The sequence below is a fragment of the Diplotaxodon limnothrissa genome, linkage group LG7 (genome assembly GCF_057381915.1).
Source record: "Diplotaxodon limnothrissa isolate DT_005_m linkage group LG7, D_limnothrissa_male_GT1.1, whole genome shotgun sequence".
In the NCBI taxonomy this organism is placed as follows: Eukaryota; Metazoa; Chordata; class Actinopteri; order Cichliformes; family Cichlidae; genus Diplotaxodon; species Diplotaxodon limnothrissa.
The window spans coordinates 42,838,758-42,862,360 of NC_140602.1; the positions used below are offsets into that span (position 1 = coordinate 42,838,758).

The following is a 23,603-nucleotide window of genomic DNA, read 5'->3' on the forward strand; positions in this document are numbered from 1 at the left end:
TCCCTTCCCCCGAATTAGATCACAGTTTTACAGCAGTTCATAAGGATACATTATCAGAATTATACAGAGGCAATAAGAAAACAGAACACTGTTGTATTGCAGGATTACCAATGAATCAGTGTCAGTCTGTTGTACTCATCGCAAAAGACTTCTTCAAAGTAAATGGGTCAGTGATCAGCCTACAGTAGGAGTAAAATTCAAATGACCAAAGTACAGTCAAGTTTAGCATCACTCATTTATCCACATTAATATTGTGCAAATTACCCAAACCATTACAATAAAAACAGTGATTTTTGCAATATATCTTAATGTTATCTGACTATAATACATTAGAATCTATAAATACAAACTGCAAAGCCTACATACAGCTGAAACGCATGCATGAATGTTCCTATTTTTTACACTGATGTAGACCTAAGACCATTCAACCCAGTGTTTTAAAGATTCTCTATGTGACAAGCTACCATGGAAGTTGGAAATATGTTCATCATGCAAGAGGGATCGTTGAGGCCGTTAAGAAGTTCCCTGCACACAAAACATAAGTGTTGATGATTTAGCATCTGCACGCGGAGGTACAAGTGTCTCGAGAAGTATGTGGTCACGTGTCGTGATGCATTGGGCAAAAGGAGCTAGGATAAGCTCCCAAACCCTTTTGAAGTACATCCTTACATATTTGGTCTCATTACTGTAAAACGTGTCCTAATTATTTACTTTTTTTCCTGTCTGCACATCAGTACATACTGCTGGTCATCATGGTGTCTGAGGTGTGTGAAGCCAGAGTGAGTGGACACCCTGGGTTGTAGGATGGCTGCAACTTTAGAGGCTACTCTTATATACGAAGCATTTATGAGAGCCAACCTAAAAAAGGAAGAGGAAAAACAGTTAGCACAAAACTCTTAAAAATGGTGACAAGTATTCCCATTATTTGTTACACTGTACATTTTCTACCACAAGAGAGGATTTCGTGAACATAAGCAAGTGTGAGAGGGGTGAAAAGAACAGCACTCGGTGGCATTCACAGTAGTGGCATGTGGCCAAAGTCAAGTTGTTCTGTTTGTCTATGTACTGGTAGTCCTTAAAGACTCCCTTGCATCCCTTCAGTTACTCGTATGCTTCCCAATTTAATAACAAGACACCCATTCGTTTTGTTTTATAAGAGTCTTCTCTTGTTAATTTAGCATATCTGGAAATGGATACTCACTCTAGTGACAGGGTGGCCAGTGGTAGGCATTGAGGGGGAGAAAGGAGAGAAAGAAAAAAAAAAAAAAAAAAAAAGCACACAGCTGTTAAGAGGAACACGCACAAGCACGAATAAACCCAGGCTTCAAAACACATGCTAATGATGGGCTTTTCTCACGTCAGAATTTCCAAACAGTGATGCTTAAGATGAGTGTAGACTGAATAGGCTCTGATCCAACGAGTACAGACTACTGTAAAGCATGGTATACCAAACATAAACTAAGTCCCCTAAAGAATAGTCTAAGAGTCAAACACACAGGTTCTTATGCCATGAATAGCTCATGCCTGCAATGTTGTGCCAAGAAAACCGAAGCATTCACATGTCTGAAATGGTCTGTATTCAAGTATTATATGCACATACAAAAAATGGATATGAATAATATTGAATATCATGGGTCTATATTGTATTAAATAAAGACAGAAAACACTTGATTCAAAGGGTTCATGAGTGTATTTTTCTTAAAGTAAAAAAACAAAAATGACAACATTTGGGCGTTTTTTAATTTGTAATCCAAAGTCCATTCATTGGAGCAGCTGCTGTATTAGTATTCTTCCTTAAAATTTTAATATTATGATCCTTTGAATCAAACGCCATGGAGATGGTAGTCACCTTACAACATCCCCACCCAGTTCTGTCTCAGAACACACACACAAATAAAGTTAATGTCACAAATCAACACAAAATATATTCTTTAAAATGTTAGAGGGACGAGAGATTTTGTTCGTTGTTTTCTGCACAAGCAAATAGGGGCACACCTCAGATGTTACGCTTTAGCAAGACTGTTGAGGAAAAGTATCTCAAGATGAGCAAAAGAAAAATCTTATATTGAGGTAGCTGTGCTCTGCCCAGTGCAGAAAAACTTACTTATTTTCGATCATTATAGTTAAAAAAAACAAAAAACATCTATGAAGTTAATTTTCGCTCTAACATGGGGGACCATACACAATTAAATTAGAATGAGAAACACATACAGTTCATGCTTTGTCACAGGACATGCGGCTTTTGTTTATCAAAGGTTTTCTTTTGTTGTCTTTTTTGTTGTTAGCTAAGCATTCAAATGTTTCACTCCCAAACCTTCCCCCCCGTCCTTGTCTGCCACATGGAGCTCGTCCTCTCTGAAAGAGTTCTGAGTTTATACTGAAGACACAATGGTAAACATCAGAAAATAAATCAAGGCGGTATGTCTAAGCCACGCTGGTCAAACAATTTACAAAGCCATAAAAAAAGTTGCATAAAATAGTGTTCAGTCTCTGTACAGATCAAATTATTTCTGATATCCTAATTTTCCTTTTCATCAAGAGGGAAACAAAACAAAAAAAGACCGAATTTTGCTGTTTATACTGTAGTGACACAGGACATGTTATTCCCACCATCATTAAAATATGAACCATAAAGGCAATATTGACATGAACAAAAATAATAACTGGCAACGGTACATTTTCTTTCACACCAGCAACAAAAAAAGTCCACAGCTATGGGAGTGATGGTCTTCTAACACTCACTCACATTTAAAGCCTCACCCATTCATTATTCCTATACCACCTCAAAACAGACGTCTTCTCAGTGTTAACATTTTATATTATTTGTTATGTGTCAAAGTTGGTCCTTTCTCTTACGCACGTGGTGGCACGCAGAGGCACACACACTAACTCTACAAATGCACACACACACGCACTAGCTACGCACATTACAGAAGGCAGAGAGAGAAGAGGAGAGGGAAAGAGGGAAGTGATGGCAGTGGGTGGGGAATGGAAAAGTCGAGGTTGTGCTCAAGTCAGTCAGGACCAGAACATGTCGGCCATGTTAGTGTCGCAGCTGTAGATCCAGAGGACCAACGGGAGGGAAATGGCCACAAAGGGCCACGAGATTCCCTCCATACATGCAGACAGGGAGCAGCCTTTGGAGTTGGCAGGCTTCTCCAGGTCTTTACCGGGCTCCAGGTAGTTCCTGGCAGCAAACTTGAGCAGTTCGTCCAGTAGAATGACAGGGAGCGAGATCTTGAGCACCATAAGCCACTGGGTCAGATTCAGGGGTGTGATCTGGAAAATGATCTGGAAAAGAAGAAACAACAGAAACAGCAATGAACAAAGTAACAGAATTAGGAAATTTGCCAACACAGCAATGTTTCTTTTCTTGTGCTCTGCATCCAGATGACAGTAAAACAAACTCTTTGTGTCAAAATGAAAAATAATGCTCACTGGCAGAGGTTCCACATAGAGGATGAGGAAGTGAAGGGACATGGAGAGGCAGATGGCTCCCAGCAGCCACACGTTCTCCCACGGAGGCATCCGCAGCAGGGACTGGTTCTCTGACACGCTGTGAGGAACACAGACAAATGGTGATGGTTGTTAAAAAGTCACTCACTCGAAAAGAAAAACTCATGAATCTTTATTTCCCAACATCACACACACACACACACACACACACACACACACACACACACACACACACACACACACACGGAGAGTGAACGTAAAAGAGGAGCTGAAGATCAACAGCTGGGAAAGATGCCTAACCTATTAAGGGCATTGCACATCTCAATCGTGACCAGTACAGACAGGGCCATGGTCATCGGGTAAGGAGACTCAAACACTTTGCAGTCCATGCCCTGGTAGTCTGGATTTTCTGGACCACACTGCAGAAAATGGCTCTAAGAGGCAGAAAGAAAAAAAAAGATCAGCAACGTTCTCCAACAGAAGAATCTGGCATATTAAAGTGCAGCAAATTAGCATGATAGCGTTATTAAGCTCTACCAGCTGGTAAAAGGTGATCCTTGGTCCATCCTCAGCTGCAACAAACCACCAGGCAGCAGCACCAACAGTGGCAGCACCAACATAACCTGACGCACACAAAGAAAAAATCATTCATACACAGACAATGGCACAGATGCTCATGAAACAGCAATTAAAACTTAAACATATAGGAGTAGCAGCAGCCGTCTTGCAAATTATTTGCTGTATACAGTATAAAGCAGAGTATCACATAGCGCATATGTACACTCTTTGATTTTCACTACTTACATCCAATAGCTAGGTATCTGAAGAAAAGCCACCCAGAGATGAGCGGCTCACGAGCATTGCGTGGAGGCTTATTCATGATGTCCAAGTCTGGTGGGTTGAAACCTAGAGCGGTGGCAGGCAAACCATCAGTCACCAGGTTGACCCAGAGCAGTTGGACGGGAATGAGAGCTTCAGGAAAGCCCAGAGCTGCAGTCAGAAAGATGCTGCACAAAAAAAGAGGAATGACAAATGATCAAGTGCCCTAAAACCATAATGTGTGTTTATTTCAGAAGAATGAAGTGTGTTTGTAAAAGCAAGTCATTCTCACCAGACAACTTCGCCCACATTTGAGGAGATGAGGTATCTGATAAACTGCTTCATGTTGTTATAAATGGCTCTTCCTTCCTCAACTGCAGCAACAATGGTGGAAAAGTTGTCATCAGCCAGCACCATCTCAGAGGCGGTCTTGGCCACAGCTGTACCCGAGCCCATGGCAATGCCAATCTCAGCCTTCTTCAGAGCAGGGGCGTCATTTACACCATCACCAGTCTGAGGAGAGAATGAAAAGCAGGACAGGAAAATATTCAGAGTTTTATAGTCTGAAATAAATGACTCGTCTGAAATGAAATGAAACTCGTCTTTATCCAAGTGCTCCTTTAATCTAAGCAAAAAAAAGGGAAAAACAGCAGAAAACTGTGACAAAGCCAAAAGGTATAAGACATTAAAAATCTAGAAAAGAAATGGCACGGTTGGTTTTAGATGCTTTCGTGCATGCATGACTGAAGAACACCATTTTTTCTTACCATAGCTGTGATCTCATCATAGGACTGCAGATACTCAACAATCTTGGATTTATGTGAAGGCTCAACCCGTGCAAAGCAGCGAGCCTTGACCACAGCCTCTCTCTGCTGCGCAGGTGACAGATCATCAAACTCTCGGCCAGTGAAAGCCATGCTGGAAACGTCATCATCTTCTCCAAAAATACCAATGCGCCTGCAAATAGCCACAGCCGTCCCTGGAATATACATGAGAACGCAGTAATTATTACTTCAGGCGTCTGGGAAAGAAACAAGCTGGTTAAGCCGTATTTGCCATGTTTTTTTATTATCTGTAGAGTAGCAGAGTGTTCTGATTTGTTTCGCTTTTAATTTTTCAGATACAACTGTCACATACCCTTGTTGTCTCCGGTAATCATAATTACTCGGATGCCAGCGAGACGACAGAGCCTAACAGAGGCTGCCACCTCTGCCCTGGGAGGATCCAGCATGCCCACGCAACCCACAAATGTCAGATCAGTCTGCAAGATAAGAAAATCACAGATTAAGGAACTTTAAAAAACAAAAAAAACAAAAAACTGCTTTCAGATAATAAAGTGATCCGATCCATCTGCTTCAGCTCTCACCTCATACTCGATAAATCGAGAGGAGTCATCTAACATCAGCTCATGTTTGTTCAGGGGATTATCTCGTGTGGCCAGAGCCAGACAGCGCAGGGTGTCCCTGCCCGTTCCATACTCTCTGATCACAGACATTAGCTTTTCCTTGATTCCAGGGGTCATGGGTACCTTGTTACTGCCTACACGAACGTGCGTGCACCTGTCAATCACTCCCTCAGGAGCACCCTATGAACAGGAACAAATCAGTTAATGAGAAAGGCAAAGACCAACCTCTAAGATAATAATTTAACATGCAGCTGTGTCAAGGCTTCAAATCCTGTAATAATGCATAGTAGTTGCATTTCTTACCTTCACAAACATCTTGCCAACTGAGGAGCGTGCTTTGTTAGGAGTACAGTACACAGACATAGACTTCCTGTCTCTGGAAAATTCCAAGGTAAACTCTTTCTTCATCAGCTGCTTGATCACCTAAATATGCAACAAAACCAAACCACCAATAAGAATTTCTCTAATAAAGTGAAAAGCTGTACATTTTTGCACACTGACAGAGAAGGAAAAGCAGACTTAAAGCATTCAATTACATACAGAATTGCAGGCGTTGGCTCGCTCAACCCTGGAGAGGCCTTTCACGTCTGTATCAAACACGTTCATCTTCTCAACCAGGCATGTGAGAGCCGTCTCTGTGGCCTCACCCACCTTCTCGTACACACCTTTGGCCTGGGAAGAAGAAAAAACAACCAATGTTAATCTTTTATGTGGAAATTGCCACACAAAACATGTAAATGTCATTTCAAGGATCAAGAACCATTAATACTGCAAACCTCATTGAAGTCCAGCGAGGAATCATTACAGAGAGCACAGATAGAGGCCAGCTCCACCAACGCATCATACTGGGAACATTTGACTGTTTTTCCATCATGGAATCTAAACAAAAAAATAAAAAATATCAGAGGAACAGTTAGGAAACTCACATTTGCAGAAATAGAAATTTAGCATTTATGTCTATCTTGCTATAAGATGCCCCAAATAAAACTTAGAGGCATAGAAGAAGACTGAATACTCACACTTGTCCATCTGGGGCATATGTGGAGCCGCTAACGGTGAATTCCTTTAATGAACAGTGATCGCCCTCTGCCCGATCAATGATAAACATCTAGAGGAACAAAAGAAACATTTTTGAATTTATTATAATATTTGAAACACACATAACATATTTATTGTCTGTATAAATAACTTTTGGCTGCTCCCTTTAGGGGGTCGCTTCCGTCTCCCTGCTAGGGATTAGAGATACAGTGAGATGGATAGATCATCAAGTAACTTTCAGGGTTTCTGCAGTTCTGAATGTAAGAGGTACAATAAAAAAAAGAAAAGAAAAACAGCAACAGACATGTCCTTTTTCACACTACATCCACAAACCACCTCTGAGGTCTTCACCCTTTCCTCAACATCCTTTGTCCAATACATCCACCAACCCATCTCAACCTTACTTCTGTAACTCTTTTCTCCAAAATGCTCAACCTAAGCCGTCTTTCTGATGTACTCATTTCATCGCTCCCAATGAAAAACTCAACGTCTTCCACTATCACATCCAGCTCCTCCTGTCCAATGTGTGCAATGCTGTATTCATTACATTATAACTAGAGTATCAAAGTCCGAAGATGGCAAAGGGGGAAAGCTGAGAGACTGATGCACACTGCATCCAGCAGATGGCATCAGACTACAATCGACATCAAAGAAACCTTCAGTCCACTCTAACATTGAACAGAGTGTAATGATGAAATGGTGAGCCAAAGCAGACACCACAAAGGGCTTTGATGGGAGGGTTCAATAAATGTCATCTTACAACAAGTTAGGACTCCACACAGGGATTCTTTGCCTAACACATAATTACAGCCTATAAATATTGCTTAAACATAAAATTAATATGGCAAAAATGTCAGAAAACAAGAGCAAGGATAACATGAGAGGAAACAAAGAGGTTTTCAGGCAGATAGCACTAGCTCTGTTAGGAATGTCATTCAGAAGTGTGCATTAATTCAAACATACATGGATTATTCATTCCACATTTGCCCCAAACTGAGAGGAGCAGAACAAAGCTGCTCAGGGGATGAAAATAGAAATATCTGAATAAAATGATGAGCTGGCATTATGGCTGCACTATCCTCAGGCACTAGCAAGACTTCAAAAGGCAGTGACGTCACTGGCTGTCCTACACAAAACAAAAGAACAAGAAAAGGGCACTGCACTGAAGAGAAGCCTTCGGTCACTCATGGCAGCAAATTTCAGTAGTGCCCTAGTTGGACAGCAGCATCTTGGCCACTGCAGAGGTAGCTTGCAGAAAATTAAAGGATGAGCAAGGGATAGAGACACAGGGGCAGCCGAAAGAGACACAAGGTCAGTTACGCAACTCTACTGGTTTTGCTGCAAGTGACTAACTACTGCATACTGATCAGCATGCTGCCTGAATGAGGGTGGGGGCTGAGAGCACTGAAAAAGATGGAAGGAAAAGGGGGGAAGAATACATATTCTGCTGTACTACAACAGACTGTAAAAAGATGCAGTATAAAATTATTCATGCACTAATAAGGGATGGAAAAAAAAAAAGAAACACCTGTAATTCTGAATCTCATTTCATCCCCAAATATGTAAAACTCAATTCTTTCATTGTGTTATTGTTAGCCATTCAGCCCGAGTAGGCTTTATTGCTCAGTAAATCACTATGTTTAAAGACGAATTGGGGGAATTTTACAGTCAAACAGTGACACAGTGTTTAGTTAATATTACCACAATTCAGTACTAGTTGCTGGGTTCAGAGTCCAGAAAATATTAGGAAACTCCGCATTAAGTTATGTTCACTCAACATAATCACATAATGTTTAATTACAGTGGTATACCATTTAACAGATCCACAGTGAGGCATTTTTAGCACATAAAAACCAATCTACAGAGATTCCAACCAGTTTTCCTCAGTGTGGACTTAGCAGTAACCCCAAAACCAAACTCAGATTCGCTGATGTGCCTAGATGTTGGTGACAAAAATACATTAAATCCACTAAAGATACACTACGATCCATCTTCCTTCCGTCATGCACTCAAAACGACTGCCCACTGTTTTCTTACCCTGCACACAGACATCTGATTGGTCGTCAGTGTGCCAGTCTTGTCGGAACAGATGACAGATGTACAGCCAAGGGTCTCTACAGAGGGCAAACTGCGGACAATAGCATTCTTCTTGGCCATACGCCGTGTTCCTAAAGCCAAGCAGGTAGTGATGACAGCCGGCAGCCCTGCAAAACAGCAACAGCGGAGCCACAGCAGAAAAGAGGATTATTAAATGATGAAAATTCTTTAGTCGTCTCGTGAAGTAGTGGAAAATGAAGCAAGCATATCAAGGACAGAACTACATTTGCAAATGTCCAGCTTACCCTCAGGAATTGCAGCTACTGCAAGAGCCACAGCAATCTTGAAGTAATAGACAGCACCTCGGATCCAGGAACCTCCATGAACCGGGTCGTTGAAATGTCCAATATTGATGATCCACACAGCAATGCAGATCAGTGAAATAACCTTGAATTAAAAATTTATTTTTTATTTAAAGATCTTTTAATATCAAATGGAATAAACATTAGATTTTTATTCATTTATTTTTAAAAAAGCAAAACAATGCAATTTAAATAACCTTGGAGAGTTGCTGCCCAAACTCATCAAGCTTCTGCTGCAGGGGTGTACGCTCCTGCTCCGTTGTAGCCATCTCATCTCGGATTTTGCCAATCTCCGTGTTGCCAGCTGTGGCAACCACCACACCGACAGCCTTACCAGCTGCAATGTTGGTACCCTGGTGGAGTAATGAGGGAAAATAAAGAGGCAGTAGAAAACTAAAAATCTTAAGACAGTTTTTCCCCTTTGTCAATAACTACTTCTCTGAGACCGGTTAGAGACGCACAGAAGTAACTTTTATAAACAAATTTCAAAAACAGACGCTTAAAATGTAAATAGCAGCACACTGTTGCTTTTATAGGTGTGCTCTGGGTGATAGAAAAGATGGAAAGGAGGAATCATGCTCCCCCTCAAAAAAAAAAAAAAAAAAAAAAAAAAAAGCGTAAAAGTGTAAAATGACACCAAACCACCTAAGATGGTCTAGTGAGTGACTCACTGAAAACAGCATGTTCTTCTTGTCCTGGTTGACAGCACGCGGGTCAGGCACTGGGTCTGTGTGTTTGATCACAGACACAGACTCTCCTGCAGGTAGAGGAAAACAAAAGATAAGAGAATGGGAAGCAGACGCACAGTTTCTACACAGCAGAGCATGTAGTGGTACTTGTGATGGTTGGTTGACATTTTGGGCAGATATGTGCAGAAAAGGCTTTGCAGCTGACTGAGCAGGCCCGACAATTATCAAATACTGCAATTCCACTGCCTTTCAAACCCCTCATCTGATGTGTGTATGTCTCTGTGTGTAATCAACTGTGCAAGACTGCACATTTTCTGATAGAGTAAGGCAGGGAGCATTTGACAGGCGGCATGGCCATGAATGGGGAAGGAAAGAGGGGAGAAAAATAGCTCAAACACTAAAATATCCCATGGAATTTGCTACCAATTAAGGCAGCGGAGCAAGACAAGCGATTTAAGGACTTGGTTCACATAAACTCTTCTCCCCTACATTTTCCATCCTTCAATATTCTCCCCTTCTATTTTTCTTTCCATCTACCTCATTGTCCAATTATCCACCCACAGAATCATCCATTTACCTTTTATTCACATCACTCATTTTTGTCACAGCTGAGCAGTCATGACAACTAAGTGCAATGAAATGTGCAGAAAAGGAGACAAGGTGCTTATTCCTGCTGTTACATGTCTGGGTTGATCAAAAGGTCAGAGGTAGCTGGGCGAAAAAAATAAATAAAATAAAAAAAGCAGCAATGCGTGAACAAGAAAGAAACCATAAAATATAAAGCTATGGAAAAGCATTAAAAGATGGTGGTATATGTACAATCACTCTTTGTGGGTACGACACAGAGCTCACAAATACAAAGTAAATATTTAAAAAAGCAAATGGCTGAACTCTGAAATTACCTGTAAGAATCGACTGGTCTACCCTCAGTGTGGTTGACTTGATAGAAGTGAGCCTGATGTCTGCAGGCACTTTATCGCCGACTGTGGAGAGAAACAAAACAGGATATAACTAAGTACCTCTTAACAACTTAAATGCATCTTTGAATGGGACTGACAACTAATGAATAGATACTTTGAACAATGCAACTTACAAAAGCAGTTTTGTAATTATCCGATGCAACATTATGCTGAGGCATGCACATACCCCACATGTAAAAATACTCTACTAAATTTAGAGTATTTTATCATGAAAAGGAAAACCTGGGTTAAAAGCTATAAATAAATATTAATCACCACACACAAATGCTAAACACATGAACTGCCATGTTATCCCATCTCATGCTCCCTGGGAGTAATAAAATAATCAAACTCAAGCCTGAGAGCGCCATGAATTCAAAAATGATTAATGTTCCACTCATCTCCTGCACAGGATGCAAGTAGATCGTGGCTCATTTTTTCCACTAACACCGGGCTTCAGTGAGCCCCAGTAACACGATCACAAAATGCAAATACACACCAAATTTCAAACTAGTGTTTTCTCTGAATAAATACAGTAAGTACAATTAAAGCAACAGACTTATTAGCAACCACTACTTTGTATGATTTCCTCATGCAGGTGGGTCTGATCTGCAAAGACTTACTGAACGTTTCAGGGATGAGGCTGGAAATACAAACATTTAAAAAGTCTTACTAGACTTGTGCTTCAGGTATCAAACTTCACCTTAAAAATGTTTTTTAAATTAAATGTTTGTGTTTTTTTTTTTAAAGCCACTTTGGATTCAAATATACACTAACACTATTTTCATCATGCACTAAAACATCACATGGCCTAAAAGTGTAAAGGTAAAAGCAATGACCCAGAAGCTCTTAATAGACCCCTGGATAATGGAGAGTGATGACAGACTTGTAAACCAACCCTTAGGCCTGCGGTACCCTTCAGAGAAGAGGAAGAGAAAAAGGATGTAGGAGAGGAATGGGAAGAGGGATTAGATGAGTCCTGCAAACCACACATCCAAAAATGGGAAAACTATTTTGATCAGTTGAAAACATGCAGCTGGATTTGAAGAGGGGGATAGTAAAAAAGTTTTTTTAAGCAAGGAAAACCCGTTTTACGTCAGATAAGCTGAAATAGAAACAAATATGACATGTCCTTGCATACAGATAGCTCGTTAATTCAGACAAGTCTCGTGAGTTGGTGACAGCTTTTGCCACCAACAGAATTAAGCGAGGAAATTCTACTTAAAACTAAACCAATATAAGCTGATCACCACACCATTTCACATCATGTGTACAGCGCACAATTCATATAAAAATGTTATTACTGTAGCGTGTTAATGCTGGGTTCATGTTAAGTGTAATGCTCGTGGACTGCACCAGCTGTACTACCAAATTTGGTTCTGTAGTTGTCCAAACACTGTCAAAATCCTTATCATCGTCACCTGCGTGCAAACGAAATACCATTAACAGATATGAGACAGTGAAGAAGATGAACAAGTGCAGTATGGGGGAGGACAAAAAAAGAAATTAGGAACTGTAGTCACTGGAAATATTAGAAGGCCCTGTGGGACTTTTAAAACTCACTAATTAGAAAACCTCCTACCTTAGGCAAGGCAAGGCAAGGCAAGTTTATTTGTATAGCACAATTCAACAACAAGGTGATTCAAAGTGCTTTACAGAGACATTAGAAACAAGAACAAATAAAAAGCATGATTTAAAATTGAATAAAACAAGCAAATAAACTAACTAACTAATTAACAAACAAACAAACAAACAACAGTATATAAAATCAAAACAGATAAAATCAGAACAGTAGATAAAATCAGTAGTTAAATGTAAGTTTTGAAATTTAAGCTTAAAGTGTGGATTTGGTGCTTTATTCAAATGCAGCTGAGAACAGGTGAGTCTTCAACCTGGATTTAAATAAACTGAGTGTTTCAGCTGATCTGAGGCTTTCTGGGAGTTTGTTCCAGATATAAGGAGCATAAAAGCTGAATGCAGCTTCTCCGTGTCTGGTTCTGACTCTGGGAACTGATAAAAGACCGGATCCAGATGACCTGAGGGATCTGGAAGGTTCATACTGGGTCAGGAGGTCATTGATGTATTTTGGTCCTAAACCATTCAGAGCTTTATAGGCCAGCATCAGAACTTTAAAGTCTATCCTCTGACGGACAGGCAGCCAGTGTAAAGACCTCAGAGCTGGACTGATGTGGTCCACTTTTTTGGTCTTAGTGAGGACTCGAGCAGCAGAGTTCTGAATGAGCTGTAGTTGTCTGACTGATTTTTTAGGTAGACCTGTAAAGATGCTGTTACAGTAATCAAGCCTACTAAAGATGAATGCATGGACTAGTTTTTCCAGGTCCTGTTGAGACATCAGATCTTTTATCCTTGATATATTCTTGAGGTGATAGTAAGCTGACTTTGTTATTGTCTTAATGTGTTTTTCTAAGTTTAGGTCTGCATCCATCACTACACCCAAATTTCTCGCCTGGTTTGTGGTTTTTAGATGTATAGATTGAAGTTCTCTGGTGACCTGTAATCGTTTTTCTTTGGCGCCAAAGACTATTACCTCAGTTTTGTTTTTGTTTAGCTGGAGAAAATTGTGGCACAACCAGTCATTGATTTCCTCAATGCATTTACCAAGAGCCTGTACAGGGCCTCGGTCTCCTGGTGACATTGTGATATATATTTGTGTGTCATCTGCATAGCTGTGATAGTTTATTTTGTTGTTACCTTAGAGTAACAGTGAAGCATGTCGCTATTTTCAATCCACTGGTGTATACTAGGAATAAGGTCACAGCAAGCAGACTAACCCACTTTCACAGACAATACACAGAATACTCTGCCTACAACCACAGACTATAAATGCTATTCAACAGTAAGACCCTTAACTGCATACATTACCCAATGACGATGTACAATATGTTCATCATCATGACAAGCTTGCTTATCTGGGAATTGTGATCGTATTTTAATTCCAAAAGGAAAAGCATGCATTAGTTAATATTAGGTCGATAAGCATAAACTGCAGTTAACAGTGCCTCTGTGCAGTGGCTGTTTCCTTTTGTTAAGAGTAATTACTCTAAATATTTTTCAATTATCTACAAAACAAAATTTGCTGCAGTCACCCAGGACTGCAGCTGTATAAACTTAGAGGCATTTTATTTTTTCCAGAGTGGACAGCCCCTGGGATTGGGACCCCCTTCCTTTCCCTTGTGAACAAAAGGGTTTTATCTGTATTATCTGCTCCCTCGAGTGCAGGACAAATGTCAGGCAGCAACTTAACCGATTAGGCCACATCAGTTTCTAAAGACAGAAGCTGTTTTCAGACACTATTCAGGGTCTGTGTTCCCACTTTCCAACCTTATCGTGGACCAAAACCATGATTCAATGTGACTTTAAAATATAGCCTGAATTTCAGGATGTATGAATCTGTCTGTAATCAAGACAACAAGCACCCACTCACAGGGGGTCCAGTGAGGGCTGTATATTTTCTCTCCCAGTGACTCAGACTCTCTGATGTGCTAGCACGTAGGCTTCCAGTCTCCTGGGACCTTTCATGAGTTCATCCACCTCCCCAATGACTTCTACTTCTTTTAAGAATTTGGGGGGGGGGGAATTCAAGACAACCCCTAAGGACACACAAACACAGGACATTGTCCATTCATGTAATGTTTAGTAAGTTACAACAATGGATCAATACTTTTGTCAACTTTTCTGTTCTCCTTAATTTATTCCTCTTCCTCTCTCGTGGCCAAAAATCAACAAAGAAATACCTAGGGGTGATGACAATAAACAGGCCATCCTGCACTCCTGAAAGAGAGAGGAAATCTGGCCATCTGGAGCAGAAATTATTCATCAAATTGAATCTGTATCTTTTCTGCATGTTACATCCTGTCTAGTCTCTTCCTCTGGGCTAAAACACATTAATGGTGACCACTGGCCAAAGGCTGGGGTTAAAACTGTAAGTCAATGAGAACAGAGCTGATGGGTTTTATATGTCAAGAAAGAAAAAAACAAAACAAAGAATTGTCTCTTACGTCAGTCGAGTGCAGAAAGCAAATAAAACCAGTACATTAACGCAGGAAACGAAGTACGCAGTTAAGAGAACAAAGCCTATAAAATAAATCAGCTGCTGCTACACTGACACCAATGTGTTTCCATTTCAAAAAGATTTTAACGGGAAAGTTGATCTCTAACAAGATGAGCATTTTAGCAGTTAATCTCCATCTACACCAACAGCCATCATGTTTTTTGGCATGCCCTGATTCAGATGTTAAAAATAGTTCAAGCCCTCCATTCCACATTTTTAATCAATCATTAACCAAAAAATGAAAAAGAAAGATGCAAGTTGAATTTTGTGTAAATAACAGGTCAGTAATTGCATCAGCAAACTCTTGTTTACATTCCTCAGTGAGGTCTGCCCCACAGTTTGAGTACACTGGTACAAACTAACACACCTGAAAATATTTATGATGGAAAACGGTGAAACGCACAGGCTAACTGTTTGTTCAATGTGTGCTTATCACACCAATTTTTTTTAATAGGACAATTTCCAGAGTGATTTTAAGGAGTTTTACGTCAGCCTTTCTGGCCCGATACATTTTTTTAATTTATTTTTTTAAGTAGGAGAAAGACTCCACTCACACTGGAAAATGCAACAATGACTGTTGGGTAAACCAATTTTTTTCCTTCCCCATTTGCTAACTTCTGCTCAGAGTTGATTTCAAACTACCACCATGTTAATCAGTCACTGTTGTGGCTGCATTTTTAATATAATGGATGGCCAGTGTGTTTAGCCTGAACTTTGCATATCAGAGCTCCATAAAACATCAACTCATTCTACCAATTTGTGTTTACTGCTTTCAGTTTTGAATGTTGATATATCGGAGACATTTTTAATGTTTGCTTTCACAGTAGTTTTAGAAAAGCAAGGGCATCCAGTAACAGCTTGCTCTTCTCAGTAGCAGCAGCTATACCCAGACAATGCCAGATCCTGACCCTCTTGCTCACAAAAATTACTCAGACTGGATTTTTGTTTAATATCAGCTGTGAGACGATTTAATTTAATAATGAATAACTAACTAGTGTTTCTATTGAGACAATTTTGAGATAGAAACTGCTCTTATGGATTATAGTGAGTGAAAAGAGAGCAAGAGTGAGAAAAAAAATGTCTATACAAATGATGGACTGCAAGGCACAAAACCAGAGCAATTCACACACTCAGCACACACTTCAGCTTAGCATTTCACAACTGGTCTGACAAAGCATCTGAGATTGTGAAAGAAAGATATAAACCACATGCACCCCAGTCCAGCAGGGTACTTTGCAACTGACATTATACCCATCACTATCCTGTTTTATAACACGTACAACTTACTGGTTTCACCAACACTGATAACAAAAACATATGCACACAATTCGTTAATCATGTTATTGTCAGTACTCAAGGAACCATTTATCTCATTAATGGCCACGCAAACATCCTGTTATCACAGACCCTAAATCACACTGATCTAACTGCATTGATAAAGCTTGCAAAGTGGGCTGTTTGAATTAGTGACCGTCCCACTAAAATGTCAGATTTGCTGAATGTTAATAATTGTTGAATATATGGTTAAAGTACTTCATACTTATCTTTAGTGGATCTATTCAGGTCATGTCAGACAGGCAGAAGCAATTACATTTTGGTTTATCTTCACTCATTTTGTCATGATATGATGGATGCATTTGTAACTTATCATATCATGACAAAATGAGTGAAGAGTGGCAAATTTTAAAAAATAAAAACAAAAAGTGAATATAATCCATCAGGTTATACTGGGATTTAGGGCTGTGCAATATGACCAAAATCTCATATCCCAATATAAGAATTCTATCGTCCCGATAACGTTATAAATCACAAAAATGTAACATTTTCTGTAAATTCTGTGAATCTCGGGCAGCTTGAATCAAGTGTTTCCAGCTGCGCGTCATGTAGCTGGAGTCGAGTGTTTTAACCGATATATGAAACTATACATTTTTAGACATAAGTTGTAAAGGCCGCCGTTTGTGCCGTAGTGTGGTTATATAAAATATAAGCGAAAGAGAGAACTTTAAGAAATTAATAAAGCCACTACAGTGACCATCAAAACGATGAAAAAAATATTGCCGTAAACAGTTTATTTTGCGACACCACGAAACAAACGATAGCGTAAAATGAAACAGACGTTTTTATATTGTCATCTGATATATATCGTTATATCGAACAGCCCTACTGGGATAGTTTTTCAAGTACAAATCTGTCAGAGCACAGCACAGCACAGCATTTACTTTAGAGGCAGTGGATCCTCATTCATTCTACAACCGTTCTGTAAGCTTGTGATAAACATTACAGACACACTCCGCTAAGCTTTCCTCTGGAATAAAGGGAAAAAAATATACAACCCAAGACAGAGTACAAGAACAAAGATAAAAGATAAAAAGAGACCAAATGAAGTCTTGGTAAGAAAACACACAACACAGAGTAATGAGGAGCAGTGACGCAAAACGCATAAACATGTGTGGCTCTATCCAAGCTGAGGTCAGCCAACTAACGCTCAGTAACAGATTGAACCGCTGCTCTTGTATTGCATAATTTACTTGGTACTACAATTATTCTGAAATAGTCTAGGGAGATAAACAGGATGAGAGATCAGCTGTGTGTCTACATGTTGAACACTGTAAAAAGCACATCATAACTGGTTATGTTTACAGAGCTGTAATCATCTTATGTTTAACAATAGCACATGACTGCTGGACTACAGCCATGCTTTTAAACAGCTTTAAGTTTTTAGATAAGAATTACCAATACTGCATGCAATCAGTTTAAAAAAGGAAACTAAAACCAGATACTGATGTAGACCAATCAATAGGAAATTACATTCTATCCTGTTAGAAAAGCATGGTGAAAAAAAAAAAACATGAATAAATCTAACAATCGTTATGTTGCTTTGCACTTCCTGTTGCGATTTCAATGACCTGAACCAAAGCGACAAAAAGATGAAAAATTTCTCACAATATATCCTGAACAGTGTGTTTAATTTTGTTGTTTGCTTTTTTTCATGACAAGCTGGCAGCATCTAACAACATCTGGAATATTATTTTATATTAGTGTACACCTGATATTTTTAGTCTTACCTGCCACCTCCACAATGTCCCCAGGCACAATGTCCCTTGCCTTGATTCTCTGGACACTCTTCCTATCCTGGCGGTACACCTTCCCCATCTCTGGCTCATACTCCTTAAGGGCTTCGATGGCATTTTCTGCATTTCGTTCCTTAAAAGTAGAAACAGGAATTCGACTTAAAAACAAGCTAGCACCACACATGCAGCTCAGAGGCTGAGGATGAAAAGGGAGGTGAAACTAAAACGACTCTCGGATAGTCAGTGTACAGCTATTCACAATGTACATAATGGAGAGTTATCTTTATGTAAGCAAACCGACAAAGTGAACCAGGAGAGGAAGTGAAGCAGAGTAAACACTGCGGTGTTGCAAAAGGCTGAAATAGTAGGAATGCTACATTTTCAGAAGTGAAACACTTTACAGTTACCTTCAAAGGACCCCTAATTTATGTAAAACTGTCCTTATTTTAAATACTACAGCTGCATTTTTACATCAGTTTTCCCAAATATTCCTTTCAGTCTCACCATTTTCCTTCCTTACCATTCTTCACTTTTCTTTGTCTGGCCGATCGCTTACAGACTGCATAGTTTGAGTGGCAACTCTTAACATAGCGGTAAGTAGGCTGCACATGAATAGACATAACAAGACCAGGCACACAAGTTATGACCTTTGTAAGGGAGCACAGAAAAATGGATACAAAGCTCTTAAAATGGCTGCCAGTAAAGGTGAGGCCAGTTAAGGGAAGCTAAGCAACATATACAAAACTACAGGCGCCAAACCACCACCAACATGATAAGCAGCAAACAGATCACCCTTCCATTCTACATCATTCATAGTGGCTTTGTAGGAATAAGCAAAGGCAAACAGGCACTTAACAGCTCACCATTTACACAAGCCTCAGCAGGACTGTTCAACGAACATTTACTTTTACAGGCAATCCAGCGGAGATACACCCGCCTACCAGGTGTCTTTGACGAAATATAGTGTGGTGTGGTTTATAATCACATAAATAAATCAAAATAGTAAATTGGAATTTTATCCCCAGGTGGCTTTAACAAGCAAATGTGCAGTTTGGATTACATCAGCACCGAGTGAGAGAAGAAAACCTATTTAACAAAACGCCTGATCTTTCAATCCTGACCCCAGGGAAGAAGTTAATTTGTCTACAGATATTAAGCGCAGTTTATCATGAAGGGCTACCCCTAGTTGTTCCTCAGACATTGATAATCCTTTGATAAAATTAAATAAGAAGCCAATAAAACATTATGTCTGGTAGGTTATGTTTTCTTCATTTCTGAAATGTTGTTTGGATCTTACAAAAACAAAACAAAAAACAGGCAATATCAGGAAAAAAAATCCAAACTAGTCTTGATGTAGTCTAACAACTAATACTAGGAATACAAGGGTTGATGGAGAGGGGACAGATTTATTCTGACTGCAAAGCATACGTAGGATGAGGAGACAGGAAGAAGTGCAAATAAGTTGTCAGATAATCTGAATAATGGAGACTGGTAATCTGATCAAACCTTCTTTGTCCATAACATTATTAGTTTCCTCTTAAGAGAGACTTCTACAAGCTACACAACATCTATGCATATTTTTGTGATATTAAGCTTTTTAATGGCACGATGAATAACTGGCAAGACAGAAACTGGTAGGGAAAAAAAAAAAAAAAAAAAACTACTCCCTGCTCACCCCACTAAGCACCATTTAGTAGATTTGGTTAAAATCTAAGCTAAGTGTGATGTTATGTGGAAAACCTATCTGCTTACAAGGAAGCCGAGTATTCATAACAGTACATGAAAATTTCACTCAGGTAGCCAAGTTTTAATGACCCATGTGAAGTCAGATTCAAAACTGCAATTTCGTTTACCTGCCAAACTCCTACAATGGCATTTGCGATGAGAATAAGGAGGATAACAAAAGGTTCCACAAAGGCTGTAACGGTTTCTTCTCCCTCTTCAAACCAGGCCAGGACCTGCAGACAAAACAGAAATTAAGGGAATCAAACACAATGCAAGCAATTTATATTTAAGTGTGAGCTATAAGTAACACTAAAGTCCCTGGCCTGGGATGATATGGCATATTTTTACCCAAGAACACCCAGTAATGAATATTCTAGCATATGTCAGAAAAAGTATTTACACAGAATTATATTTTAGATTATTCACTGAAGTTGTATCATTTGAGTTTACTTTGTTTCACAGAGTTGCAAGAATGTTGACTCGAGTAGAACAAGCTTGCAGGCTTGATGGTGAAGATGCCTAAATTCACAAAACCTGCCCCTTTACAACCAAATCAAAATACAAAGGACTTTTGAAATCACAACATGAAACAGAAAATATCAGAGCTGAACACCACATTGCGTCATTCACATGAATGGAGAAAAGGGAGGTGAAAAGGTCACAGCTATTTTCAGCTGATTGTCTATTTAATGGCCCAAGACAAATAGCTCCACAAGCGCAGTGACTCCAGCTTTATGTCACATGAAATGCTACAACCCTTTTATAGAACAAATATTATAAAAGAACTCAATAAATCAATTAAATGTGAGAAACCAGCAAACATAACCTCACAGCCAAACAAAATTAAACAAGTCAAACTGTGGCTTACACTGAATATTTATTTATGATCAGTTACTTACAATTTGGACTTGAGGCCTTTCAATCAACTTTCTGGACAATAGTAATTGTCAGGTTCATGTTGTTATTTCCTTACACTGTTTGCCATGAACTTTGCCTGTTGGTGGAGTTGTGGTAGAATCTCACTTTGCCTTAATAGTGGTTGGAAAAATTATTTTAATCATCAATAATCATTTAAAATTTTATACCAAGCCAGCTTCTGACAGCATTGCGAACGGGGCCAAGTGTGTGAGAGGGTATTAATCACTTTCCCTTCTTTTAGAAACTGTGCCAGGAGAGAAGTGTGTCAACTGCCTCTCTCCTACTCCAACCTATTTCAACACTGCCAATCAAACATCAAATTTAGACTTTATACTAAAGAAATTTACACTCCACCCATCAGTTCCTGAATGTTTTAATGTAACATCTAACAAATGTCTGCATATAACTTCATATTCACACTGAAGTAAATGTGTCTGCATGTGGTGTGACTGAGAGAAGGCCGAGTACTACAGCTGATGATTTATAAGCTCTGAAAAGCATAGCTGGCTGTTGTCACCATGCCTTGGTGTCTCAGGATAGTCTGAGCCAATGGGAGAGTGGCCAATCCTTGAGTAGAAGCAGAGCCACAGGATACTCAACCTACCACTGTGTCAAGCATACTCTACGCTGGGGATCGCCACTTATTGGTGGTAAGAATATAAAGCATTCAGAAGTTATGTTTGTTCATACCGGACAACTAATGACTCCAAATATTAGTCCTCGCTATACTGTAGCAGTATGTTACCAGTAAAATCAATCACCACTGAAGTATACCGACTTCTCATGTGTCTGTCGCCTTCTCTCTTTATAACAGCCAAGTGTTTGCTGCTCTTGTCAACAACACGCCACGCATTCAGACTTGTTACAGTGCCAGATTCACCCATTCTCAAACTGCCTCAGCGTCAGTGCTCCTTTTGAATTACAGACTTCTGGAGCATTGATGTGTTAACAGAATCTCTATAAAAACAACATGCTTGAAGAAGCCACGATAATTTATGATTAGCTTCAAGAGCAATGCCGTGTTTGCACAGAATCAGAAAAAAGAAAAATATGAATCTGGGTTTTGTCACCAGACAAATTCTGGGTGACTTTCTTTTCTTATTTTGAACAGTTTTCTTCCTAAGCTATAATCTGCACAGAATCAATTGCAAAATGATAACTATATACAATGTGTAGGCTGACAAAGCTGAACTGTGGAGAGAAATGGGGAAAAAAAGCTTTCTAAACTCATCACTGAGCGGTTGAAAGAAGGATGGTGGTAGAAATGAACATAAATGATGTTCAACTGGCTGAAAGCCAAGTTTTAGTATTACATTTTGTACTAAGTAATCAGTCTTGAGGCGAGAGAGTGCTTCTATTCAAGTATTCCATATGAATGACTCTCTCACTATTCTATCATTAAAATACTGCCAGTGTACAAGTGTCACATCCTCTTCACTGATTATTACCACTATGAATAGCCAGTATTGTCTGAAAGACCACTGCACACATCACCCGCACTGCTAACATAACATGTGTTATACTTACAAACGATATGCAGGCAGCAAGTAAAAGGATCCTCACAAGCAAATCTTCGAACTGTTCAATCACTAGTGCCCAAAGTGATTTACCTGGGGAGGGTTAACATCAAACTTAAGTGTGATACATTTTAAACATATGCATGTCATCCCCCCCCAAAGCATCCAGAATGGTTCACTCACCCTCCTCCGCTGGTAGTTCTGTAGATCATCCCATTCATAACGAAGGCAAAAAAGGTGGACAAGCAGTTAAAGTTAAGCAGTTGATACATAATAGCATATTTCAGCACAAGTGAAGTACATCAACAGCCAATGATACTGCAGTAGGATGATAAAGACAAGTTGCTCATAAAATTGGTCACAGAAGAGATGGTTTCCAGTATTTCAACATGCACATGGTGACGTAAGCTTCCTTTTTGCTCTTTCGCCTGTTACATATCTGGAGCCATGGGCCATAACGCGGCGCCGGGAGAATAGCTTCTTGTTTTTGAACAAACCTATGTAAACCAGCTCCTTACCGTTTGGCCCATATCGTTCCCGTTGTTTCTTCACTTCTTCTAAACTCAGACCCGTGCTTTCGTTCACATTAAAAAAGCTGTAAACTTCTTCCACCGTCTTTGTGTGTGCGTTGTCCATGGTGAATGGCCACTTGAGGACACCGCTTAGTTGGCTGGTTCCAACCTCAACCTATCAAGGTGGGTTTTCTAACTCCCCCTCCTTCGGTGTCACCGTAATTGAAATTTAAAAATAGATATATATTTAAGCGGAAACCCACAGCGATGAGTGTTACGAGCTAAGTAGTTCCAACACAGGATAGCGCGGCGCACAGGTGTGCGGCGAGAGTGGACAAATTAGCGGCTCCCGGGCTAGCGAGCGGCTAACTGGCTAAAGCTAGCTAACTATTGCCTCTGGTCCTTTGGCTCTGCTTGAATTCGCCGGCTTTGCTTCGCTAGCTGCCTCGTGAGACCTTGGAGAAAAAAACCATATCAACGCTGCTGTCTCAGCTGGATGTTGTTAATGTTGTCCCTTTCATATAAAACAGCGACTCCCGGAAAAATTGCGTCCGAATGGATGATTTAAACATGTGGGTAAGTTGCAGCTTGGCTCCCGTCGCCCGCTTTGCCTGTGTGTTGCGGAATCAGCAGCGTCCTCATCAGCACCAATAGCGTTTCTTCTCGAATGCGGTGTTCAGTGCCCGCATGTGGAATCACCTCATTGGTTGGAGATACCGGAAGTCCTTCTCGCTCTCTTACGTACACACTCAGTGCTTTTCGTCATTGCACGGTGGGAACAGTACACTGGAGCATGTGTTTAGTCAGTTTGTACATGTGACAGTGAGTCGGAATGATTTTCAATCGTATCTTTAAAAAAAATACTTATGTAATTGATTTTTACTGTAAGGACATGATTTGTTATTGATATTCAACTATCGTAATTTGCATGGTTTTTTTGAGGCAAATTGTACTTTCATAATAGAACATTCCAGAAAAAGTAACAGTCCGATAACATAGCTTCACCATTATTTGTAAATAATT

General features: G+C 39.8%; 1 protein-coding gene across 2 annotated transcripts; it reads right to left on the reverse strand.

Annotated features, from left to right (window-relative positions):
- Positions 1-380: 380 nt before the first annotated feature.
- atp2a2b (ATPase sarcoplasmic/endoplasmic reticulum Ca2+ transporting 2b) lies at positions 381-23,236 on the reverse strand. Of its 2 annotated transcripts, XM_085359733.1 has the most exons (24): positions 22,587-23,236; positions 22,252-22,269; positions 22,079-22,161; positions 19,762-19,866; positions 17,903-18,041; positions 10,709-10,789; positions 9,789-9,874; positions 9,315-9,470; positions 9,061-9,202; positions 8,756-8,922; positions 6,700-6,788; positions 6,457-6,559; positions 6,221-6,352; positions 5,984-6,103; positions 5,642-5,860; positions 5,413-5,536; positions 5,043-5,254; positions 4,568-4,788; positions 4,261-4,463; positions 3,994-4,079; positions 3,757-3,890; positions 3,439-3,556; positions 3,171-3,291; positions 381-858 (listed from the first exon to the last, which is right to left on the reverse strand). In XM_085359733.1, the coding sequence occupies exons 1-24, from the start codon at positions 22,702-22,704 to the stop codon at positions 845-847; spliced, it is 2,991 nt and encodes a 996-aa protein (XP_085215859.1). In that variant the 5' UTR covers positions 22,705-23,236; the 3' UTR covers positions 381-844. The 2 variants fall into 2 exon arrangements, with proteins under 2 accessions (XP_085215859.1, XP_085215857.1); XM_085359731.1 differs by lacking the exon at positions 381-858 and having other exon boundaries at positions 1,636-3,291.
- Between the last annotated feature and the right edge of the window lie 367 nt (positions 23,237-23,603).

What these genes read in the sequence shown, in the direction of transcription:
- atp2a2b (XM_085359731.1), bottom strand. Translation starts at nt 22,704, where the DNA reads ATGGACAACGCACACACAAAGACGGTGGAAGAAGTTTACAGCTTTTTT. An exon ending in GGACATTGTGGAGGTGGCAG is followed by an intron (nt 10,790 to 17,902) that starts GTAAGACTAAAA and finishes TTCTCTCCACAG; the next exon opens with TCGGCGATAAAGTGCCTGCA. An exon ending in TATGCCCCAGATGGACAAGT is followed by an intron (nt 6,560 to 6,699) that starts GTGAGTATTCAG and finishes TTTTTTGTTTAG; the next exon opens with ATTCCATGATGGAAAAACAG.